The 21,035-nt window shown below is 39.4% G+C and overlaps 2 protein-coding genes and 1 long non-coding RNA gene across 10 annotated transcripts; all 3 read right to left on the reverse strand.

Moving 5' to 3' along the window:
• LOC116264229 (glucan endo-1,3-beta-glucosidase 5-like) lies at positions 1-2,940 on the reverse strand. Of its 2 annotated transcripts, XR_007574717.1 has the most exons (3): positions 2,348-2,940; positions 439-1,787; positions 1-350 (listed from the first exon to the last, which is right to left on the reverse strand). XR_007574717.1 is itself a non-coding variant. In XM_031644332.2 (2 exons), the coding sequence occupies exons 1-2, from the start codon at positions 2,794-2,796 to the stop codon at positions 662-664; spliced, it is 1,575 nt and encodes a 524-aa protein (XP_031500192.1). In that variant the 5' UTR covers positions 2,797-2,940; the 3' UTR covers positions 1-661. The 2 variants fall into 2 exon arrangements, 1 of the variants encoding a protein (XP_031500192.1); XM_031644332.2 differs by having other exon boundaries at positions 1-1,787.
• A 2,197-nt stretch (positions 2,941-5,137) lies between these two features.
• On the reverse strand, positions 5,138-13,491 carry LOC116264230 (protein PIGMENT DEFECTIVE 338, chloroplastic). The gene is made up of 8 exons (XM_031644333.2): positions 12,493-13,491; positions 10,400-10,474; positions 10,244-10,315; positions 9,984-10,064; positions 7,812-7,909; positions 7,376-7,501; positions 7,218-7,266; positions 5,138-5,454 (listed from the first exon to the last, which is right to left on the reverse strand). Exons 1-8 carry the CDS (start codon positions 13,333-13,335, stop codon positions 5,281-5,283), a joined length of 1,518 nt encoding a protein of 505 aa, XP_031500193.1. The 5' UTR covers positions 13,336-13,491; the 3' UTR covers positions 5,138-5,280.
• A 2,371-nt stretch (positions 13,492-15,862) lies between these two features.
• LOC116263852 (uncharacterized) lies at positions 15,863-18,715 on the reverse strand. Of its 7 annotated transcripts, none has more exons than XR_007574720.1 (7): positions 18,480-18,715; positions 18,265-18,353; positions 18,025-18,135; positions 16,882-16,972; positions 16,655-16,741; positions 16,416-16,539; positions 15,863-16,195 (listed from the first exon to the last, which is right to left on the reverse strand). It is a non-coding gene; the product is annotated as an uncharacterized LOC116263852 (long non-coding RNA). The 7 variants fall into 7 exon arrangements; XR_007574719.1 differs by having other exon boundaries at positions 16,895-17,767; XR_007574718.1 differs by having other exon boundaries at positions 16,882-17,767.
• Positions 18,716-21,035: the final 2,320 nt, after the last annotated feature.

A 21,035-nucleotide genomic window follows, 5' to 3' on the forward strand; every position in this document is an offset into this window, starting at 1 on the left:
AATAAGCTACTTTCGTTTCCTAATTAGTTTTAAACCAGTGGCTATTTTTTCAATAAAAGTAAACGTTGTATGGATGGAGATGTGTCGATTGATACATCACACCAATCAGCAAAATGACAGCGGGTTCCGGTATTGGCAAAAGGCCAAAAAAATATGGACTAAGCAAGGCGAATTATTTTTGCAACCTTATCAGGATTCTAAAAGAAGAAGAATGATGCGTGTGAGGACGGAATATCCTACCTGGTTTTGCAACAAATTCAATTGTCCCGTCGGTCAAATTGGGAAAGAGAATGTTACAATGCCAAGGAATTGTAGGTCATCCCCCACCACAAACGCAATTAAGTACAAACCTAGAAATAATCCCATGAACCCATCAAATTTTGACACATGGAAAAGGTATGATACACTATTGTACATGGCAAATCGCCAGAGACTCACCACTGGTCCTGTCGTCGAGGCAGCGGGCGATGCATTCCGAGCAGCAGTATTGGGCTGGCTGGGGATCAAGTGTGGTGTCTCTCTCTTTTTTATTATCTTAAATAGGCTGCGGGGCTACCGGACGAGGAAGGGACAAGGCTGTCGTGCCCGCCCACCCAAAAGCCATATCCGAATAACTGTATTTATATCTTCAATTCAGTCCGCTGCTGCTGCCGCTTCTGCTTCATGAAAGCAAGAACACGATCAAAGCCAAGTTCCCCAAGATTACCAACAAGGACATGTTGTTGTGGTTCGCAGCCAGCGACACGCTGCCGCTCCGTTCCTGTGCTCCGACGTTGATCATGATATCAAACCGGCAGCCGTCTTCCGATGGATCCGCCTGTGTGATCACGGAAAGGCCGGAAAAATCACAGGAGCCCCCCTGTTGGTTTTGTGTTTGGTAGAACCGATTAAACGCATAGGAAGCATTTCCCCTGGCATCTAGGCCGCCACAGGATGAGCCGTACCCCAAACTCGTGCAATCAGCATTCAAGCAGGCGTAATTAACAGCGCCCGGCAGGCTTGAGTCCATGATACTTGCGGTGGGCGAGAGAACGCACCACTGGCGTGCCAGATACTTGACACCCCTTGCCGGAACGAGGCTCTGCCCGTTCCCGAGGTCCAGAGAATACTTCAAAGAGCCATCGTAGTAGAAGAGACCCCAGTGCCGTTCAAAATTGCCCGGTGCGACGCTCTTCATATCCTCATCAATCAAGCTAAACAAGTAAGCATCCGGTGCACCCGGCCGCTTTGGCGTGCCCTGTCCATTCGAGATCCGGGATATGAAGCCCTGATTGAATTTCTTGGCATACTCTGAATCTGCGTAGGGAGCACCGTCTGTGGGCCACCCAACTTCTCCAACGATCACAGGGAGCGATGGGAACCCATTCTTCTCCAGGGCCCAAATCAGTGTATCATGATTAGCATCAAACACGTTGGTGTAAGAGATGGGGCCATCAACAACTGATACAGACCCGCCATCAAAAAAAGCAAAATCAGTCGGAAAATTTGGGTCCGCATTCAAGCTAAGGAAAGGGTATATGTTTATGGTGAATGGAGCCCCGTTGTTACTTAAGAATTGGATGATTGAGAGCATGAGGTCATGGATGTCCGGCCGGAAATCCCCTCCTGAAGGAAGGCCATTTGAGGACTGGTAAACATCAGCATTGAGAGGAATTGTAACTTTCACTTGCTTGCTCAGGCCCGCCTTTATGAGTGCTGCCTGAACATTTTGGAGAGCAGGGAATGTGGTCTGCTGGAAAGTCCCGTTGAAGGTTTTTAAGAAGGGTTCATTCCCAACCGCGACATATCTGAAAGGCAGACCTCGACCAACAGCAAGAAACAAGCTCAATTAGTTTTTCATTTCTACACATCCAATGTGGACCAGGGGCCGCGCAAACTATGCCAAGAAATCGAGGAAGCAGATGCACAAGACAAACTCTTTCCAGGTCGATTGTTTGTACACAAGAGTATATATATATATATATATATATATATATATATATATATATATATATATATATATATATATATATATATATATATATAGAAGGAGAGAGAGAGAGAGATCTATATACAGAGAGGGAGAGGGAACGGTGTTCAATAATTTGTAACAGGCGATATGCAACAAAATCCGTGGAAATCCCAGACTTGTAAAGTACATGGAATCACTACTTCGCCGTGCAGTGTCTCATAAAAAGGCAAGTTCCGGAAGGGCAGTGCGGTCGAGCTAAAAGACCACCACAATTGACGCGCGGGGGCTAATGGCTACACCTATTGAAGATGATTCGGAGATGCCAGAGAGTAACAATCTAAGCGTATTTTTGTGCGTGCATGCGCGTAGTCATAGTGCATACAATGGATCGATTACCTTACATCCACGCCGTACTTGGAGACGTAGTGAGACACATTATTCACCACCCAATTTTCTGCGACACGGACGCTTCCGGCAAGTGCAGCCAAGAAGTCATTGGGAACACCAAGCATGACCTGGATGCCAGAATTGCCTAGAGCCTTCATAGCCTCCGGATCCGCTTCGAACAACTTCACTTTCTTAATACCATTATCTTTCAGCAACTGAACAACGATCTTCGGCGGCAAAAGATGAGTTGCCTGTGTTCCCCAATTCACACCGACTCCTGACCCTCCAACTACAGCCCCCATCAAGGCGACACAGGCAAAAAAAACCCAAAGTTTCACCATTATTACCAAAGTTTCGAAAGGCGAAACTGGACTTTCCCGTCTCCTTTTCCTTTCCTTTCCATTTCCCCCATATATATGTGAACGCGAGGGGAATGGCCTTAGAAACTCAAAATGCATAGATACCAGAGGAAAACTTGTAGGTTTCCCATATCAAGAGCTGCTTAGGATGTAAGAAAATCGGGAATTCATGACGGAAGGAATCGGACTAAAACTTTCTGTATAAACTTTACAATGGGCCCCAGAAACCGAAGAAGATGAAAAAGGTTTCATCTTTGCATGTAGCTTTTAGGTTACACAAAGCTGCTACTTTCGATAGTTTCACTGGAAAGCTAATACTCACATATATTTTATTTCGAGCATATGGAGAAGGAAAAGCAGGGAGAAAAGGAAAGGATATATACCAATAAGAAATTGGGTGCACACCAAGCAACGGAGGGATCAAAAGTGCAGAGTGGCCGTTGAATTCCTTAGTGAATTCCTTAGTATGATCCACTTAAGACAAGAATCCAGAGGCATGTAATTGAGATCACACGGTAAGTTGCACTGATTCGAGAAATGTGGAGAAGAGCGAACAATGTGGACATTTTATTTTCCCATCTGGGAGAAAGGAGGTGACGGTCCGGCTTAGCCTAGAGAATCCTACCGGAGTTGGACGGAGACCACCTGACCGCCCGGCTTTTGGTTTGTTGGCAACAATCAAATTCTAGAATATACAGAAACCAAGTTGCGTGAGGCGTGAAGCATGGCTAACTGGTGCCGCAAGTGCAAATTCCGGAAAAAGCGCCTTTTCGCACGTCGTCGTCTTCTTATTCTGCTTCTACGTATGCCAGCATAATATGACCCTCAGACTGCAATAAAATCTGATGCAGACCGCAGAGGCCTAGCCGCTGTCTGTTTCACCAAATGTTCTTCTTCAATCTCCTACACACTTCTTCACTGGTTACCATTGCTGATTTGAATCAAATCAGAACCAATTCGATTCCGTAGCCGATTGTGTCAAAATTTCACTAATTCTTAATACGTTTTAATTTTTTATTTTTGAATATTATTTACATATATTTTATTAATATTTTAAAACCTTAAATATTTCGGCACATTCACAAACAATTCACCGATTTAGCAGCAGAAACCAATTTTTATAACGCTGCTAAAGATTATCATTGGTGCAATCTCCTTCACCACGTTGTCTTTGGGTATTTTACTGCACTACTCGGATTGTTGCCGGCCGAAAGCCAGTAAAAAGTGATGCTGTTTGGCCAGCTTAAGCATAGTTGAAAGACATATGGGATTCAATCGCGCCCCGAGTCTAGCAGAAAGCAATGCACGTGCAGCGCGGTGGTGCGATGACAAGGCGTTTCAATGCATCAAGATCAGCCGTCCCTTTAAAAGTGAAAGTCCGTCGTTGGGAAATCCAGTGGGTTTCCCACGCATAGCATTTGGATACACAATGGGGTGCGCGTGGGTTAGGGGCAATTCCCCCAGTAGACGCATATGATGCGTGCCACAACCGCGTAGAGTCTCGCGGGGGTAAACAAGTGAATGCTCATTGTCGAGTAAGGCGATGGTCGGCCGCCTTGCTTAATGACATTTAGTCATCAACTGACTTCGGCTGGGGACTTCCTCTCAAGGGAAGTCTACCCCCACCCAGATTTCGTTGATAGTAGATAGGCACTCGGAGGAATGACTAAGTTCTGATAAGGCCTCATGGCCACGGCTTGCCGATGGCCAACAATGGGATAAACTTGGATGATGGTGCTCCGAGTGCTTTGCACTCATCGTCTAGTCCACAGTCTCGAATAACGATGAACGTTTCCGCTAAAGCAAGAGATGTCAGGCTGGCCGAAGGCTTTGGGAAACGCCTTTGGAGCCGCGCGGGCCATGCAGGGCTTGAAAAAGCCGGCCCGTGACACTGATCTAGCTGCCTCAAAGTGGGATCCTAGCCGCGCCTCTCGGAGCATTCTAACGGTAACTGCATGGAGATACAACCAAGACTTCGGTTCGGTTATGCCCTTCTGTCATTTGGAATAGCACAAAAGGAGGTGAACAACGCTCAACATGGAGCCACCAACAATGGATGATATTCTGATCCTCAGAGCGTATGCTTAAATATCTGTGTTCTCCAATTCTCCAAGCCATTCAGAGCTCCAGGGTCACCGTTGCATTTATCGATGGAATAAACGGATAACCAAAAGCCAAATATTTGTATTCAAGAGCAAAAATGACGGTTCCAAACTGGACAGGATTGAAGGGGTCATTTCCTGAATAATCTATAATCAGTGGCTGGACAGAGACAACGGCAGGACTGACAAGCCGCAGTATAATACTAACTTTCTGCTCGCATCAGGTTTCACAAACATACGGCCAATGCTTCCCCTAAAAAGTTAAAAACAGAAGGGATTTCCCAATATAGCGTTATATCTTGATGAGTCAAAGGCGCAGACGTAAAGTGCAACAGAGCTGGATCAAACCGTATGGATTATATATCTCAAATAGGTTGCAACATAATAATGGACAAAACATCGAAGGGAGCAAGAAGAAGCATGCTATACACTAGATGAGCCACAAATAAACGAAAAAAAAAATACAAAATTTCTTGAGGCATTACATTTCATTGCCCTTTTCAAATCTGAACCAGTTCCAATTTGCATAAAGTGTTGCTTCATCATCAAATGGCAGGGTGCACTGGCCAACTGAGTCCAAGTTTCTGGGTATAGAAATTGCTGGTAATCTCTGCCTGTACCTTCTAGCCATCTGCTCTGCCTCGGAGAAAACTTTCTGCATGTCAGAACACGGAAACTTAGAGAGAGAGAAAGCAACAGAATCGAAATGCAGGAACACTTAAAGAGTTAAGTTAATCAATGTTAACCTTTTACTCCATTACAAGGATTTGGATGCTCGCTCCCACTTGACTGGAGTCGATCAGTTCCTCAAGTACAACTAGAAGTTTGAATCCTAGTAATCAAAATCCCAACTAATTGGCAGACTAGTTGTACGAGTCGGCTCTCAAGCCAGACGCTAATTGGTCAGACTAAGTAATTATTCAGCCGTCTCTACTAATCAACCGAACTAGATATGCACACCGAATCAAAATATTGCATAATGAAGACATCTCGGTGTTAGCCGAACCTGCTGTACACACGTAAATCTAGGTCCACAAGGCTTATGGATGGGATTCAATGTGTTAATGTTAGGCTCTGTTTTAGTTTAATATGTTAGATTCTGTTTTGGTTTATGTTATATTTGGGTTTATCAGACAGTTTAGATCGGGACCTTAGTAAGAACCCGCTTTGCTTATGCTGTGATCTCTATTTGGGCATGATTAGCCCTAATGCAAATTATTATGATGTTTTGTTCTCTCTCTTGATCTCTCTCCCTCTCGTTCTCTTCCTCTCTTCCACCGCACCATTTGATTGATAGCCTTGAACAATGTTATCTGTATCGTACGATACGGATGCATATCGTACGATACATATCGTATAGGTCAAGAAAATCTATACGATACGTGTTTGAAACACGATACGCGTGCGTATCGCACCCGTAGCGCACGATACATGCGATACACCCCCGTATCGTACGATATGGGGGTAAAATGAAAAAGGGGCCTAACAGCCCCTTTTTTGCGTCTTATTTTGAAACCTACGCTCCTCTCTCTCTCTTTTCTTGTTTCTAAACACTGCAAGAGACGTGGGATGGAGAGATTTTCTCCATTTGCATCAAGATTTTCCGGTGAAGAAGTTTTATTTGTCGTTGTGGGGAGTCTCGGGACGGTGGGAAGCTTGGAGAAAGAGGGTTTTTTGGTTTCTAACACCAAGAAGGTAAGAAATAACTCATTTTTGCTGTTGAATCGTTCATTTCTCTTATTTCGTACATTTATTTGTATGTTTTTACTTGTTTTGTGAATATATGTTTTTACTTATTTTGTGAATATTATCCTGCATGGCAGTGGTGTACAAGGGTGAATCCCAAAGATAGGTTAAGAGTTAAGTGCAATTATTGTAAGCAAATCATGTCAGGAGAGAGTTTTGCTTGTTTTTTCGGATTTTTTTATAATTTTTTGGATTTTTTTCTATTTTTTATAATTTTTTAATATTTTACAAATTTAAAAATAATTTTACGATACGTTACGATACGGCGTATAGGTCGGTCCGACCGATACGCGATAGGATACAGCAGTGACAACATTGGCCTTGAAGTCTATCAGTTAACCTGTCAAATAACCCCTAACAATAAGCAACACTAGGAAATGTGTGTGATAGGGTATTGCAACATGTGAATACTAATAGATGCTCCACTGGAGTGTCATTTGACCACTGGAACCCCATCGGATTGTGATTAAAAGTGCATAGTGATTGATTATGAATGAATTTGAGTGTTATATATATGTCTTGAATGACCTGAGTCCAACTCCTGATGCTGACATGTTAGCTCTGAAGGAGTCCAGTAGACAAAGTAGAGTGCAAGTCAAACTGCTCAGCATTTTACATAGTAAGTATGAAAATACAGATATAGCATAACAAAAGAGGAAAGAAAATATGTACCTCCTTATTCAAAAGAAACAACCCTGGTTCACTCTCGAGTTCTGCTGTACTGCTCACAACACAAATTAGAAAAGGAGACAGGTGTTAACAACCATTACGGTATCCATTGTCTTCCTTTCTATCTGTTTAAAGATTACTAGAATGAATGAAACTATTACCTCAGAGATATTTTATCAGGAAAGTTTGATTTCACTACTAGAACTTTCACCTTCTCGTCTACCGTAAGTAAATCACTGACAGCAGTGAGCCGTCCACGAGTAATGTTGGTTATATGAAGCAATCCACTGCCAATCACCAGTTTGGTCAAAATAACCAACAAAGAATCCAAAGAGAAGGATGAATAAGAATTGCTTTTGTACCATGAAAAGCAAAATTAGCATAATGCACGAATAAGGCAATAAGACTATTGTTTCAATTTAAATTTGATTTCTCTGAATGAGAAAGACTGAGTTTGGTTCTAAACTAAGCTCTAGACTGGGTATAGCCACAAAAAAAAAAATAATAAAATAAAATTGGAGGTACCTGGAAACAGAAAGATTCTAATTTAAGTAATGTAAAGAAGATTCTTATCTCTAAATGCCATCAATCATTCACCTTCTGTTAGTCTCTCCTATCCGAATCTGTGCACCATAAGGAAAAATTTTACGGACAGTTCCTTCTAGAAGTGTTCCCTCTCGAAGATGCAACAAATCCTGCAAGAAATTATCACAAATGAGTTTCTTCAGCTACAAGAAAATGTATAATAGACTGTGAGAAAGCACACCAACGACCATGTGAAAGAGTCCAAGAAGATATGAAAAGCACGTGAAACACCACACTCAACCCTATACATGTGCAAAAACATATTGAAACCTAAATGTGCGCAATCTCCTAAGCATCTGACATGCTAGATTACCAACCATTCTTTATTTCATATTTTAATCATAGCTGTCATGCGAATAAAATGAAAGAACAGCCTAGCGCCTGTTGCAATCACACTAGGAATAAATGTCACAATATTTTAAAGATATTGGCTTTAAGGCAATTACCAGAATATGATTCTGACAATACCAGAATATTCAAAATATTCCTTTCAATTACTTGTCTTCTAAATTTTTTATTTGTTATATTCTTCAAAAACTTTTCTAATGGATTTGTATGCGTTCATTAAAAAGCAAGGCCAAAAAAAATTATCTTATTCTTTTACATTTTCCCTTGTATTTAAAAAAATTATATATCCAATATTCTTCCCAAGGAAACCCATTTAAACGACAAAGGAAAACAACATAAAGAAGTGCCATAGAGACACTTTTAGATGGCACCAAGTGGAAATTTTGAAGAAAATTCAACCATGAGACAGACCCTGAAAAAAATTATGTGCAAATTGTATATAAAGAAATATAGAGAGGAGGAGGGGCAATTTGAATGCCATCCAATACATACACGGCTCATATCTGTTTTGCCCATTTTTAGGTCATTTTTCAAACAAACTTAACTGTATGAATGGACACAGAATGTTCAAATATAGCATTAAATATAAATGAAAAATTGATGTCCAAATAAAATTTGTTAAGGATTAATGCTTAGCTTTCTCAGCTCATAAAATCTCATCCGTTTGATTTATGCATACTTTTTGTCTATGCAAAATATTTGCCAGTAAAGATTTAGTGCAAAGACCAAGTCTTTGGTAGAATGACTGGACCCAATAATTTTGCAATATTTATTAGCATTAGACAAAAAGCATGGGCCCCATAATTTTTGGCAAAACTTTTCCCTTCAATCAAACAGCCCCTTAGGGACTTGACTTTCATCAAGTTACTTTATTTGTAAATTTATTGACATTGTGCATCCATCTATTTGGTTAGATGCTTGTAGAAACATTTAATCTATGAGACGACCTACAATGGGATCTACAATATATATATATATATATATATTGTACCAATCAATATCTGAAAGGAAACCCGATAAGGTCAGATCCATTTAACAGGGCCATCCTAACAGGTGAACCCTAGTGGATTCTAAAGAACATCCCTCATGAGGATAACTGCCTGGAAGGCTCCTATCACAGGAGTAGAGTTAAAATTTGATCTGTACTTTTCACCTTGAAACCCTGCATAACTTGTGGTTATGAAGAGAAGAAGTTTCACTTCATCATTGCCTTTTTCATGAGCAGAAACATAATTTCAGAAAAACGTATGAGAAATGAATTCCATGAACAAGGAAAGAAAACAAGACGAAAAGACAATATAAATCTGGCTTGATAACCTAAATCACTGTGTGCACAAAATCTGAACTGAAGTTGCAATAACATGAACATGACCAAACAGATAGACGATTTACAATCTTTGTCCTTATACTTGCTGTCATCATTAATAATTTAAATAAGAACATTATTGTTCCTATTATAGGGGCAAAATGAACCAATAAATCTGTCAGTTGGAACTACGAGTCTATGATCCCCCAAAAACAAGACCTGAACCTAGAGAAAGCATGCATCACAGAAAATGCTAATTTATCCAAAATCTTGATCACTAGAACAAGTAAACTTAGAAGTCATGGACATCCAATCAAAGATAACCAAATATCACTTTAGACTGAAAGTAATGTTAAATTGTCAGATATCAACAACTTGATACAAACTGTGTGCACATAGAAGTGCCACAACTCGCACATCAACCATGTACGCATCGAGAAATAGATGAAAGACGGGCCTTCAGCTTACATATGTAATATGGATTCCAGATATTAAGGCAAAGAAAAGAGTCAAAGGATCAAAAAGTTTACCCAGGCTTCTCTTTCACTGATTATCAAGTCATTTTTATCCTCATCCACTCTGCTTATTTTTACAAAAAGTCGGCGACCAACCTGACAGACAAAAAAAGGAAGAAACACCAAAAACCATATTACAACACCATAGCACTCATAATTCATTATTTAAAACACAATATTATCTGTTTATAAGAAGTAAAAAGCACTGCAGACTGTGGAAGTACTTCAATCCCAAGTAGATTGGTCATTATTTCAAGAAAAAGAGATTAAAGTACATTTTCTTTCAAATCTGTGAAGCAATTGACCCTATTAATCAGCTCTGCCTTAGGAAGGAATGCTCTCAATCCCTGTGCATCCACAGCAAGAGACATTAGTCAACCACGAAATTATATGGCTGGATAAGCTGAACACAAGCAAGATCAATAGTATACCTCAATCCGTGAAAGAAGACCACCAGTATTCCATTCTGTAATTTTGACCTCAATAGGCTCATTAAATATCTTTATCTGCAGTTCATCAAACCATGCACAACATCAATCAACTAGAGAATGACCAACCATGCATTCAATCAAACTTGATGACGACAGTCTACTTCATCCAATATATTTAATGTCTAATGAATGTAAAAATTAAGCCCAATCATTTACTAAAAAGATGCAGGTGACAACCAAAGTAATAGCAGCACTACCACCACCAACAACAATGACAATCCAAGAGAAACAACATGAGAAGTAAAAAGTTAAAAACAACAACAACCAAACACAAATGCCACGATTAACAGTTCTCACTTCCCAGCAGATCAGCAGATTAAGCACTGAACTTTGTGGATACTACTATTGCCCATGTGACGTATATAAGGAATACCTAGTGAAAGCACTCAAATGAATTCAGCTGATAATCCATGTAATTCAGTTCCAATCATTGTCTAGTAATGACTTATGTGCAATAAGAAAAAAAAAAGAAAGGTTTCATCAGTTTCCAAACGATGTAGCCTAAGGCACTCAAAGAAAAGGTTTCTTAATAAATGTCTGTACCATACACCATCAAAGTAATGCATGAAGAAGCCAGAAGCCTACAATCTTTAAGAAGCACGCATATATCACACCTAGTAGCTCACTAAGCCACATCAAGCCTCTGCATGGTCAGCTGGTACTGCTCTTGGAAGCACACAATTAACAGCTACACCAAGCTCAGAAGGCTCATATTGGAATAAGTGGACTAAATGAAGTAGGAAAAAAAACATAGTTGATATAGTCAAAACTGGTTCGCGTGTCCATGTAACAAAAGAAAAAAACAAAAAGACTCAAGAACTGGCCTGTCCCTGAATGAAACAAGAATTAAGGACGTAAAAAATTTAATTACTTAACCCATTGAAAGCAAATCTGTTCATCAGTATAATGAGCTACAAATCTGAGCTTTTTTTGTTGAATTGCAAAACGGGGAGCTGATTTTTCCAGTTTATTCAAAATAACAAGTTTGGAAAGCAAAACTAAAGTGAATACAAGAAAACATGAAGAAGAAAGTGCATCCAAAATAGAAACTGACGCTTGTTAGTTTGCAGAATTTTGGAAGTGAAGAAAGCAACAACAAGGCAAGCACCAGTGAAATGTTTAAAAGTAGTTATTTCAAAAAACTAAGATTTGAAAAGCAGCCAATTCCTCACAATGTTTCCATAAACAACTAACAACATGAGGCACACAGTCCAGTTCAGCCATGGAAGACTTGGCAAATAGAAATACAACTTAAGCATGAATTGAGAGAGTAAATTAATACTCTTATCTTGAAAAAGGAGAATGGACTGCCAAGTTCGTGGTATAGAACTTTCATGAAGGAAAAGAACTTAGAAACGTAATGGGTTCCAATAAGAAACTACCATGTTTAGGCCCAAGTTCAATAGTCCTGGAAAATGTATGGATAAATTGAACAGCAACAAGGGAAGAGAGCTAAAAATCATAAAATGGTTGTTTTCAACTCTTGTTTTTCCTTTCTCTCAACGATCAAAGGTCTCGTTGTTTTCTCCTCTTGGTTTTTCCTTTTCCATACAGATCAAAGATGGTTATTTGTATGACATACACTGTCTGAAGTGATCAAATCATCAAAACAAACCGAAGAAAATCTGGCTCAGGGATGATGGGCTGCAGTCGCTTGACTGGCAAAGGGACAACCAGAGCTGGACATGGATAGCCGGAGGGACTCCTCTATGGAAAACGAATAAACTTGAATCACGTCTTGACAAAGAGATAATGGTTGAATTGACCAGAAGAACATGGACAAGAAGCATACAAGTTGTCGAATCAGTAGAAACCAAAGACGCACTCGATAAGCCAGCAAATTCAATGAATCAGTGGTCAAATGGCATGCTTTTATTTCCAGTCCATCTAGATGCCGGCAAAAAGCACATTTAATTATATCCGCTTAATCCGCCATGAAGAGCTAATTCAAACCTCGCGAACGCAAGAAAGGCAAAATGGAAGAACAGGAGAAAAATTAATGGAAGAAACGAGATCCAGATTGAGAAGAGAACCTGCCTCACTCGATGCCAGGCTATCCGTCTCGTGAGTCTCCTCGTTGAGAGCAACGGTCTTCCACTCAGTGTCCGGCCGAGCACCTCTGCGAACAGAACGGTCCCCAACTCAACGATGCTCCTTCCTGGAACTGGGCCTTCATCCAATGCTTCATCGTCTTTAATGATACCCACCTTGCCGGACACCATTAAATCCTCTGCGTCCTTGCTCAAATCGCATAAGAGGCTCGGCAATTCTTCGTCATAGAGAGGAAGAACTTCCTTCTTCAGCATTGTTCCCAATGAATCAGCTCCGATATTTACGTCGAGCTTGTTCTCGTTCCCCGAAACAACGACACCAACAACTAAGTCCCCCACTTTCGGTTCGTAGTACTCGACGTCTACTGCCTTCGTCGTCCTCTTGACGTCTTCCGTAGACTCCGAAGCGTCCATTTCTTGGCTACTGTCGGATGAATCTCTTGGCTTGAAAAACTTCAAGAAGGGGGCTAGGGCGTCCCCCTCACCTACCTCCTCCCCCTCGCCCTTGTCGTCCTCCCCCTTATCTTGAGAAACTTTGATGTTTTCAGGTGAAGGAGGCAATGATGCAGGTCGTCGGAGCAAATTCATGCTGCCATCATTAGACTCGGATGGCTCTAATTCAGCATTCTCGTTGTCAACGGCGACAGGGAAGATGGGCCGCCTAGAAATGTTGCATTTGAGAGATGGAAATAGAGATTTTGGCGTCGGAGAAGAGCATGGTTGGCCTTCGCAAGTTTTTAGAGGGCGTAACGGAATTTGAATAAAGAGGTAGCGAGAGAGTGAAAACGAGGAAGAGGGTAGGGAGAGGAGGGGACGAGCTTGCATCTTATCGCATAGAGAGAGAGAAAGAGAGAGAGAGAGAGAGAGAGAGAGAGAGAAGGAGAGAGTTTGGATGAGGACCAGCAAACTATAGACCAGAGCTTACCGGTTCTTCGTCGACCTCGATCTGCCAATCAAGTCATTCAGCGATTCAGCTGGATCGCTGAATCGAGTACGATGAGTAGAAAGCAAAAAATTTTCTAATAGCTAATAATATAGTAAAAACACGTGACATTCTTGATGAATTGACCTATTTACCATCCATTTGACTTGAATCAGTTGATGAAGTCGAATTAACAACATAATTTGGGTCGCCGATTTCGACGACACAGCTTCACACTGTCGTTATAAAGCATAAAGGACACCCTAACGAACACCCGGATTGTTATCGTACGACAATAACTTTGACAAAGAAAATGAATCGGTTTTGTAAGTGGCAAGTCATCTCAATTCTATCCGTCATCTATACACGTAAAGGAGGCTTCACAACTCAAGCCACAATGAGCCAGCCAAATGATCTGCCTACGTATATAACTTAAATTTCTTAAATTAAATTTTAGGTGTAACGTGGTAATTTTTTTTTAAAAAAAAAAACAAGATAAAATTAACATTCTTTTGATTTGAGGTTTTGTTTGATTGCATGGAAATTTTTTGTAGGGTAAAATTAACTGTGTTTGTTGTACAGGATAAAATAAAAAAAAGACTTTTTAAGTGACCGTTGGAAGATGTGGTTTTTTTTTGTTTTTTTCCTCCATTTTGATGTGTGTACACTCGCATTTCTCTATATACCAACAAAACATAAAATTAACAAAGTCCTTACCTAATGCCTCAAGATAATGTCCACATCAAGCTTTAACCCTTGAAAAATAAAAAATAAATAAAAGTAAAAACTGGTCAATTGCCAGCTCTATTCAACCCCCTTACTTGAAGATCTCACACCACACTCATCAAGATGGGTGGACAGCACTAACTAACCAAAAATTTTAAGCTGAGGGATAAAAAGTTTTGCTTTTACTTTTTTAATTAACAAGTGACACAGATAGATTTTCAATATCGTATTGTATATATATATAACATCTATCATACTACTATATGTTGGTAAATCTAGTTACATTATGAAGAACTATTATATTTTTTCCGTAAGCTTAATATTTTATATACTTTCGTTCTTTTACATTCTAAATCGCCTTCCTATCGTTTTTTCTTTAATTGTTTCTGGAAAAACATTAAAATATCACTACATTTATCCATGTCGAGTTTTTTTTTTCTCAGAATGAGATTTTCCAGAAAATCTTTTCCAATACAAAACACCTAAATAACATATAAACTAATACCAGGTATTTTTAAAGTCGATGCTTTCTTTTTTGTAAAAGTGAAAAGCTTTGTAAAAAGTACCATCAAGTACTGTTTATTTATAGTAAAATTATTAATGTTGCATATAACAGAATTCAAAGAATTTGATTTGTGAAGAATATTAAATTTAAATGTATAGTAAAACCCGAAAATATAGCACTACATCTGATTCTACATTCCCAACATAAAAAAGGTTAGTTTGTAAAAGAAGTAGGGTGACATGTTTGAACGCTTACTTTTCTTAGATTACCATACATTAAAGATATAAAAATTATAGAGGGGCAATCGTCGAAATTAAGGGGCAGTCAAGTGTACTTTTTGGACAAAAAGAACGTGTAAGTCAAAGAGGTAAGGGAAATTACGGTTTCGCACTCTATTTCTAACGATATAATTATCTTGATCAAAACATAAAAGTTACTCTATTCTGTGCACATATGCCAGGCATGGGCATGTGTTTCTCATAACAAGAGAGAGAGTCTAACGTTAACCCATGTTTGAGAGACGGGAAGAAGCCAAACATTGATCAGTCTTGAAGTAAGCTTGTCGTCCCAACATCAATTCAACTATTTCTTTTTAAAAGGTCGTTTAATTGTTGTTCATTAAGACAGGACAGACAGGACGTCCTATCCATTATACTATTGTCATGTCCTTATGGACAATGGTGTTCTTTGTCCACCGTTTGATGATTTTAAGAACAAAACACTACGTTCTTTTTGTCCGGCGTTTGTTTCGTGTATGTCTGTTCTGTCCGTCCTGTCTGACGTTTGTCTCTATCATGTCCGATCTATCATTTCTGTCGGATGATTGTATCTTCTGTGGTTAGTTCTGTCTGATGTTTGTTTATATTCTGTACGAACACTGCCTGTTCTATCCGGTGTTCGAACATACCACAACCGCATGTCTGCAGCTTTCTTGAAGGCAACTTCTATGTGGTGGTGAATCGTAGACTAAAAACATCTAGCATTTTTTTCCAAGAAATACTTCACAAATATGAGAGTTGACTGACCATTCCGCACTTCTTGGTTGTGTGTGAGAGAGAGAGAGAGAAAGAGAGAGAGACACTGAGAGCGTGACAAAGAGAGAACGAGTTACTGGTTGAAACAGTAAGAAATTTTACCATGAAGTAAGATGAAAGAAATAGTATGTACCAACTATTCAAATAGCAAAAAAAGAGGCCCAAAACAGCTTATTTTTTCATTAATGAAGAAAGTTGACAAGCAAGTCAAAAACTAGTTCGCCATGTTGAACCAGAAGTGGTGCATCTAAGATTCCGGTGGTAGTTTTTTCTGACAATATCAAGCAAATGTATAAATAGTATATTATTCAATATTTGAAGCCCTCCTTTCTACAGAAATGCCCTTGTCTACAAAGATCAATCTTTATAAATTTCAATGTTCAGCCATCCTTGTTCAGCCTGCAACTTCACAAAAATTGGTAGGAGTTTGCTTTCATCATCTTGCAGCCTAGCTCTGAATGTACACTGTCCTCTTGGCGTGCATTTCTCACCAAATCCCTGCAATGAAAAGCAACAACCTTACTTAAATATCACACCCTAAAGAAAGAGAAACCTATAAGAGCAAACAGTCAGTGTAGTCACCGGCATTCTTCCCTTTCCATAGTATGTGATTTTATATATGCTCTCTTAAGCATGAGAATTCAAGAACTGAAAGGCAAAGTATGCGCCAAAAAATACTCGTTAACAAGATTGATTGGATGCTTTGAGAACCACTTACAGGTTGCACAACTTAAGATTGCTCCTTAAGGTTTGAAATTTAAACTTGAGTACCCCTCAGCTGGAAATTTTTGACTCCACCACTGTCTTAATGCATATCATGTCATATGCAGAACTTGAGGCCTCTGCAATTTATTTCACAATGTTTGTCAGAAGTCACTACCCACTTCATGGTTAATTTGGATCCAAGCACATAGAAAATAAGGCAACAGCTGAACCTAAAGATTTAACAAAACTTACTCTAGCCAGCCTAAATGGGCAGAACTTGGGCTTCCCTCTTCGACCATACTTAAGCAAGTAAGCTCGTCTCTTAAGAGTGGTAATGGCCTGAAATAAATGTTAATAGCAAATAGTGATCAAGAACATGAGCGTAGAACTTGTACTGTTGAAAAGAAACCTTTCCTAACTGAAATAAAACCTTTATGAGAGACAATTACAACTAAAAAGAACAAAGTTAGTCCACAGACCAAAGCAGTGAACCTGATCAAGTTTTCTTATGATGACTGGAAACCTGCCAATTTCTGCAGGTTAGGAGTTCCCAGATTCATCTTAATGTTCCTGATGAATAATCCAGCAATCACAAACAAAAGACGGAATATGCCAACTTGTTTTACCAAAAGAATCTTCCAACATTTAAAAGTTTAAAAACATAAAAGTCTTGCAGAATCAAGATAAGTGTAGTAGCTATTACAACTTGTAGATCCTTTTTTTTCACATTTTTCAAAAGAATGCATTACTGCAACTGAAATTGGCTTTCTGTTTGCCTTTTGCCATTGAGTTAATTAGTTTACTGCGCACAGGCCACCAACTCCCAAGGACACCTTTTGAAAATCTATTCTAGAAATGATACATCTTAGTGCATATGGTGAAGAAGATAACAGAACAGAGAAGAAAGAAGCAGCTACAACGGACTAGAAGTTGTGGCTGATCTACAACAAGTGATCCAATATGTTAGGAAAGCAGTTTTTAATTTTGCAGGGACAGTGCTCCAAGGTCAGATGGTTTTTCCAGAGCTTTCTTTCAATTCTTCTCCTAGGTGGTGGATGACGACATCTACAGGGTAGTGGATAACTTTTTAAATCAAGGTGAATTGTCTTTAATATCAATAGAGCTATCTTGGTTTTAGTTCCAAAATTCTTGTGTGCCACTATGATTCAACAGTACCGGCCCATAGCCCTTGGCAATTTTCTCTACAAAATCATTACAAAGCTAATGGTTGATAGAATGAGGAGTGTTCTCGATCGCACTGCAGGGGAGAACAAGCTGCATAGGGAATACATTAATTATTAATAGCAACGAATGTACAAAATTTTTTATTCTTTATCATACCTTGTTTCAAGCGTCATAATAAACCTGAAACATAACACCAACAATAAAAAAAGAAATTCCACAGAAAAAATTTTTGCTTGGCATGTCATCTTTGAAAACCTAAATTTAAAAAAAAAAAACTTCAACAAATTATGAGAAAAGAGCCTGTAAAATCACATTATCTTTATTCTACTAGACATGGAACTGTCTTGTTCTTATAAAGAGGGAAAGAAAAGTAACACAATTATCATACAGGGAGGGGAAGAGCAGAATGTTCATGAAAAGAATGGGCGTTAGCTTACCGCTGGTGAAGGCATAGGTGAAGCCCACGAGGAAGCTTGAAAACCATAAGGAAACCGAGTAGAACAAAACTGAACGGGTGCTTTTGCCGACAGATGTGCAAGGGGATCAAACTGAACCAACAAAAAAGAAAGAACAAAATCAATTCAATCAGTAAATTTCTTAGAAATCAAGAACTTGCAGCGGATTCAAGTAGGAATACATTAGACGAAAGAAAGGGGGGAGAAGCATCAAAATCTTACCTTGCAATAGAGAAACCCCAATTCAAAGAGGACGTTGCGTGTCCTGCAATGGCTTCAGTATGCAGCGGTTCCTGGAGACGTCGCGTGTCCTGCAAGAGCAACACCAACGTATGCAAGTGACTAAAACAAAGAAAACCCTAGTTCCTGCAAATCAGAGACAAGAGGGAGGGAGCGAGAGAGGAAACAAGAGAACGAGAGAAAAATGAGAACCAGACCTCACAATGACGGAGCTCCTTGCAACAACGAGGTGATCGTACAACCCGTCGTCAATGGAATGGGGAACCTTGAGAAGAGGGAGGCGTAGAGCAGTGGAAAGGGAGACTCAGAATAGAGAAGGGGGGAGACGGAGGAGAAGGAGAGAAGGAAAAAGGGGGAGCTCGAGGGATGCTTGGGAGCACTCAAAAGGCTTCGCAATCGAACGACGCTCGGGGGCAGGGGCGGGGGCAGGGGCTTGGGCGGAGGGTGGGAGGTGTTCTGTTCCACGTTGTTCCAAGGGTTAGCTCGGAACAGTGTAGAACATGGGGTAATTTATACCCCTTGTTCCACTGTCTGTCATGTCTGCCCTGTCCGGTGGACGTCGTTTGATAAGAAAGTTGATTAAACAGGACACGCCTGTTCTGTTCTGCGTGTCCTGTGACAATCAAACGACCTCTAAGGGTGTGCTTGATAACCGTGGTGTTAAGATCCAGGGTCGGATCTGTCGACAAATCTACGGTTTTATCACACATCACATTTTAAAACCACGTATTTTGAATCCTCTTTTGAGGTGAAATCCGGTTTTGGTTTTTCACTCATGCATCTTCCCCGGCAAGCTTCACCTCCTCACCGACCGCTCTTTCTATTAACAGAAATACTAAGAAGACTCTCAAAGTTGAAAGATGAAAAGTCATGTGTCTTGAGAATTAGAGACCCCTTATGTAACTCCTCTATATAAAGGAGTCTCTCCACCAAAGGAATGCAAGCAAAAAATGATAGAGCTGTGGACGTAGGCATATTGGCTGAATCACTTTAAAAATTTATGTCTCTTTAATTATTTTTTCACTTTGATTTTTAACATGGTATGAGAGCCACTGGTCCTTGTTAGTGTTGTTGTTAGATCCTAAGGATTACATCTTGTGTTGCCGCTTTTCATTCTCATGGTAAATCAAGAAGCATCATCAAATACGAGTGTTAACTCTGATGCAGGTATGAATTTTCTTGCTTCTCCTCTTCAGTACCCAAGCAATTTAAAGCATTTCCTCACCATCAAGTTAAATGTTGAAAATTATCTTATTTGAGAATCTCAATTCACTTCAATCTTGATATCATTTGATCTTATGAGATATATTAATGGAAGCAAATCTGTTTCATCAATATTTAGATGTGAAACAACTGAAATTAATTCAGAATATATTGAATGGCTGAAAAAGGATCAGTTACGTTTGAGTTGGATTAAGTCATCTCTATTTGAAGCAATACATACCCAAATTATTGGTTTAAAAACCTCTCTATAAGTTTGGAGTGTTCTTAAGCAATCATATGTTGCTCAATCCATGGCTTTATAATGCAACGCTTTATAATGCAATTAAAATCACGCAGTTTGGAGTCTAGGTCTATGGATGTTTATATAAACAAAGCAAAAGCTATTGCTCATCAACTAGCCATTGCATCCAAACCCGTTGATGAAGATGATCTTGTTTTTCAAATTCTTAAAGGATTGTATATCTTGCTTTTAAAGTCAGTATGGAAACTCAAAAGGACCTTGTCTCTTTGAATGAACTTCATGGGCTTCTTCTCATAAAATCCAACTTAAAAGAAGATGATTCTCAAACTTTTGAATCTATTATGTTTGCTGTGAATATTGTCTCAAAACAAGTTTACAATAAGCAAACCAACTATAGAGGTCGTGGTAAAAACAACTATCAACATAGAGGAGTCCGCAAAGTAAGCAATACAAATGTGATCATCTTGTGTGCCAAATATGTGAAAAAGTTGATCATATTGCAACGTTTTGTTGGTCATATACTAACTTGCTTAAAGAAAAAGAGACAATATCTCTTCAAGCATATCATGCAGTTTCTTTTAGCGCTCTGAATCAAGACATTAGAGATGGCAATTGGTATCCTGATTCCGGTGTGACTCATCACATCACCAATGATATCAATAACTTGTCCTTTCATGCCACATACAAAGGTGGAGATGCAGTAAAAATCGAAGATGGATCAGCAAGGAACATGGGAAAATCTTCATCAAGGAACTAGCAGTGATGAGCTATATAAGATAGACCTTAGTAGCAGGAAAAAGGAAGCGCAGCTTAGAGAAAGGCGAACTATTAGGCAATGGCACAAAAGACTTGGTCACCCTTCATTTTTCATTATTAAGAAGTGATGCAGATTGGGCAGGATGTTTTGATGATAGACGGTATATAGGTGGATATGCAGTGTTTATTGGATCCAATCTAGTTTCATGGAGTATTAAAAAGCAATCAGTTGTCCCTCGTTCTAGCACTGAGGCTGAGTATCGATCTATTGCCAATACCACTGCTGAAATCATGTGGTTATAATTTTTATTAAAAGAACTTTGTGTTGTTCAATCAAAACCTCCCATATTATGGTGCAACAACATCGGTGCAGCTCATCTTGTGTATCATAGCTGCAGCAAACACATAGAGATTCACCTTCATTTTGTTCGAGAAAAATTGGTTAAAGGAGATTTTAAAATTCAATACATCTCTTCTAAAGATCAAGTTGTTGATATTTTAACTAAGCCACTTAGTAAGCAGCGCCATTATC

This window comes from Nymphaea colorata, chromosome 11 (assembly GCF_008831285.2).
Source record: "Nymphaea colorata isolate Beijing-Zhang1983 chromosome 11, ASM883128v2, whole genome shotgun sequence".
Lineage (NCBI taxonomy): Eukaryota > Viridiplantae > Streptophyta > Magnoliopsida > Nymphaeales > Nymphaeaceae > Nymphaea > Nymphaea colorata.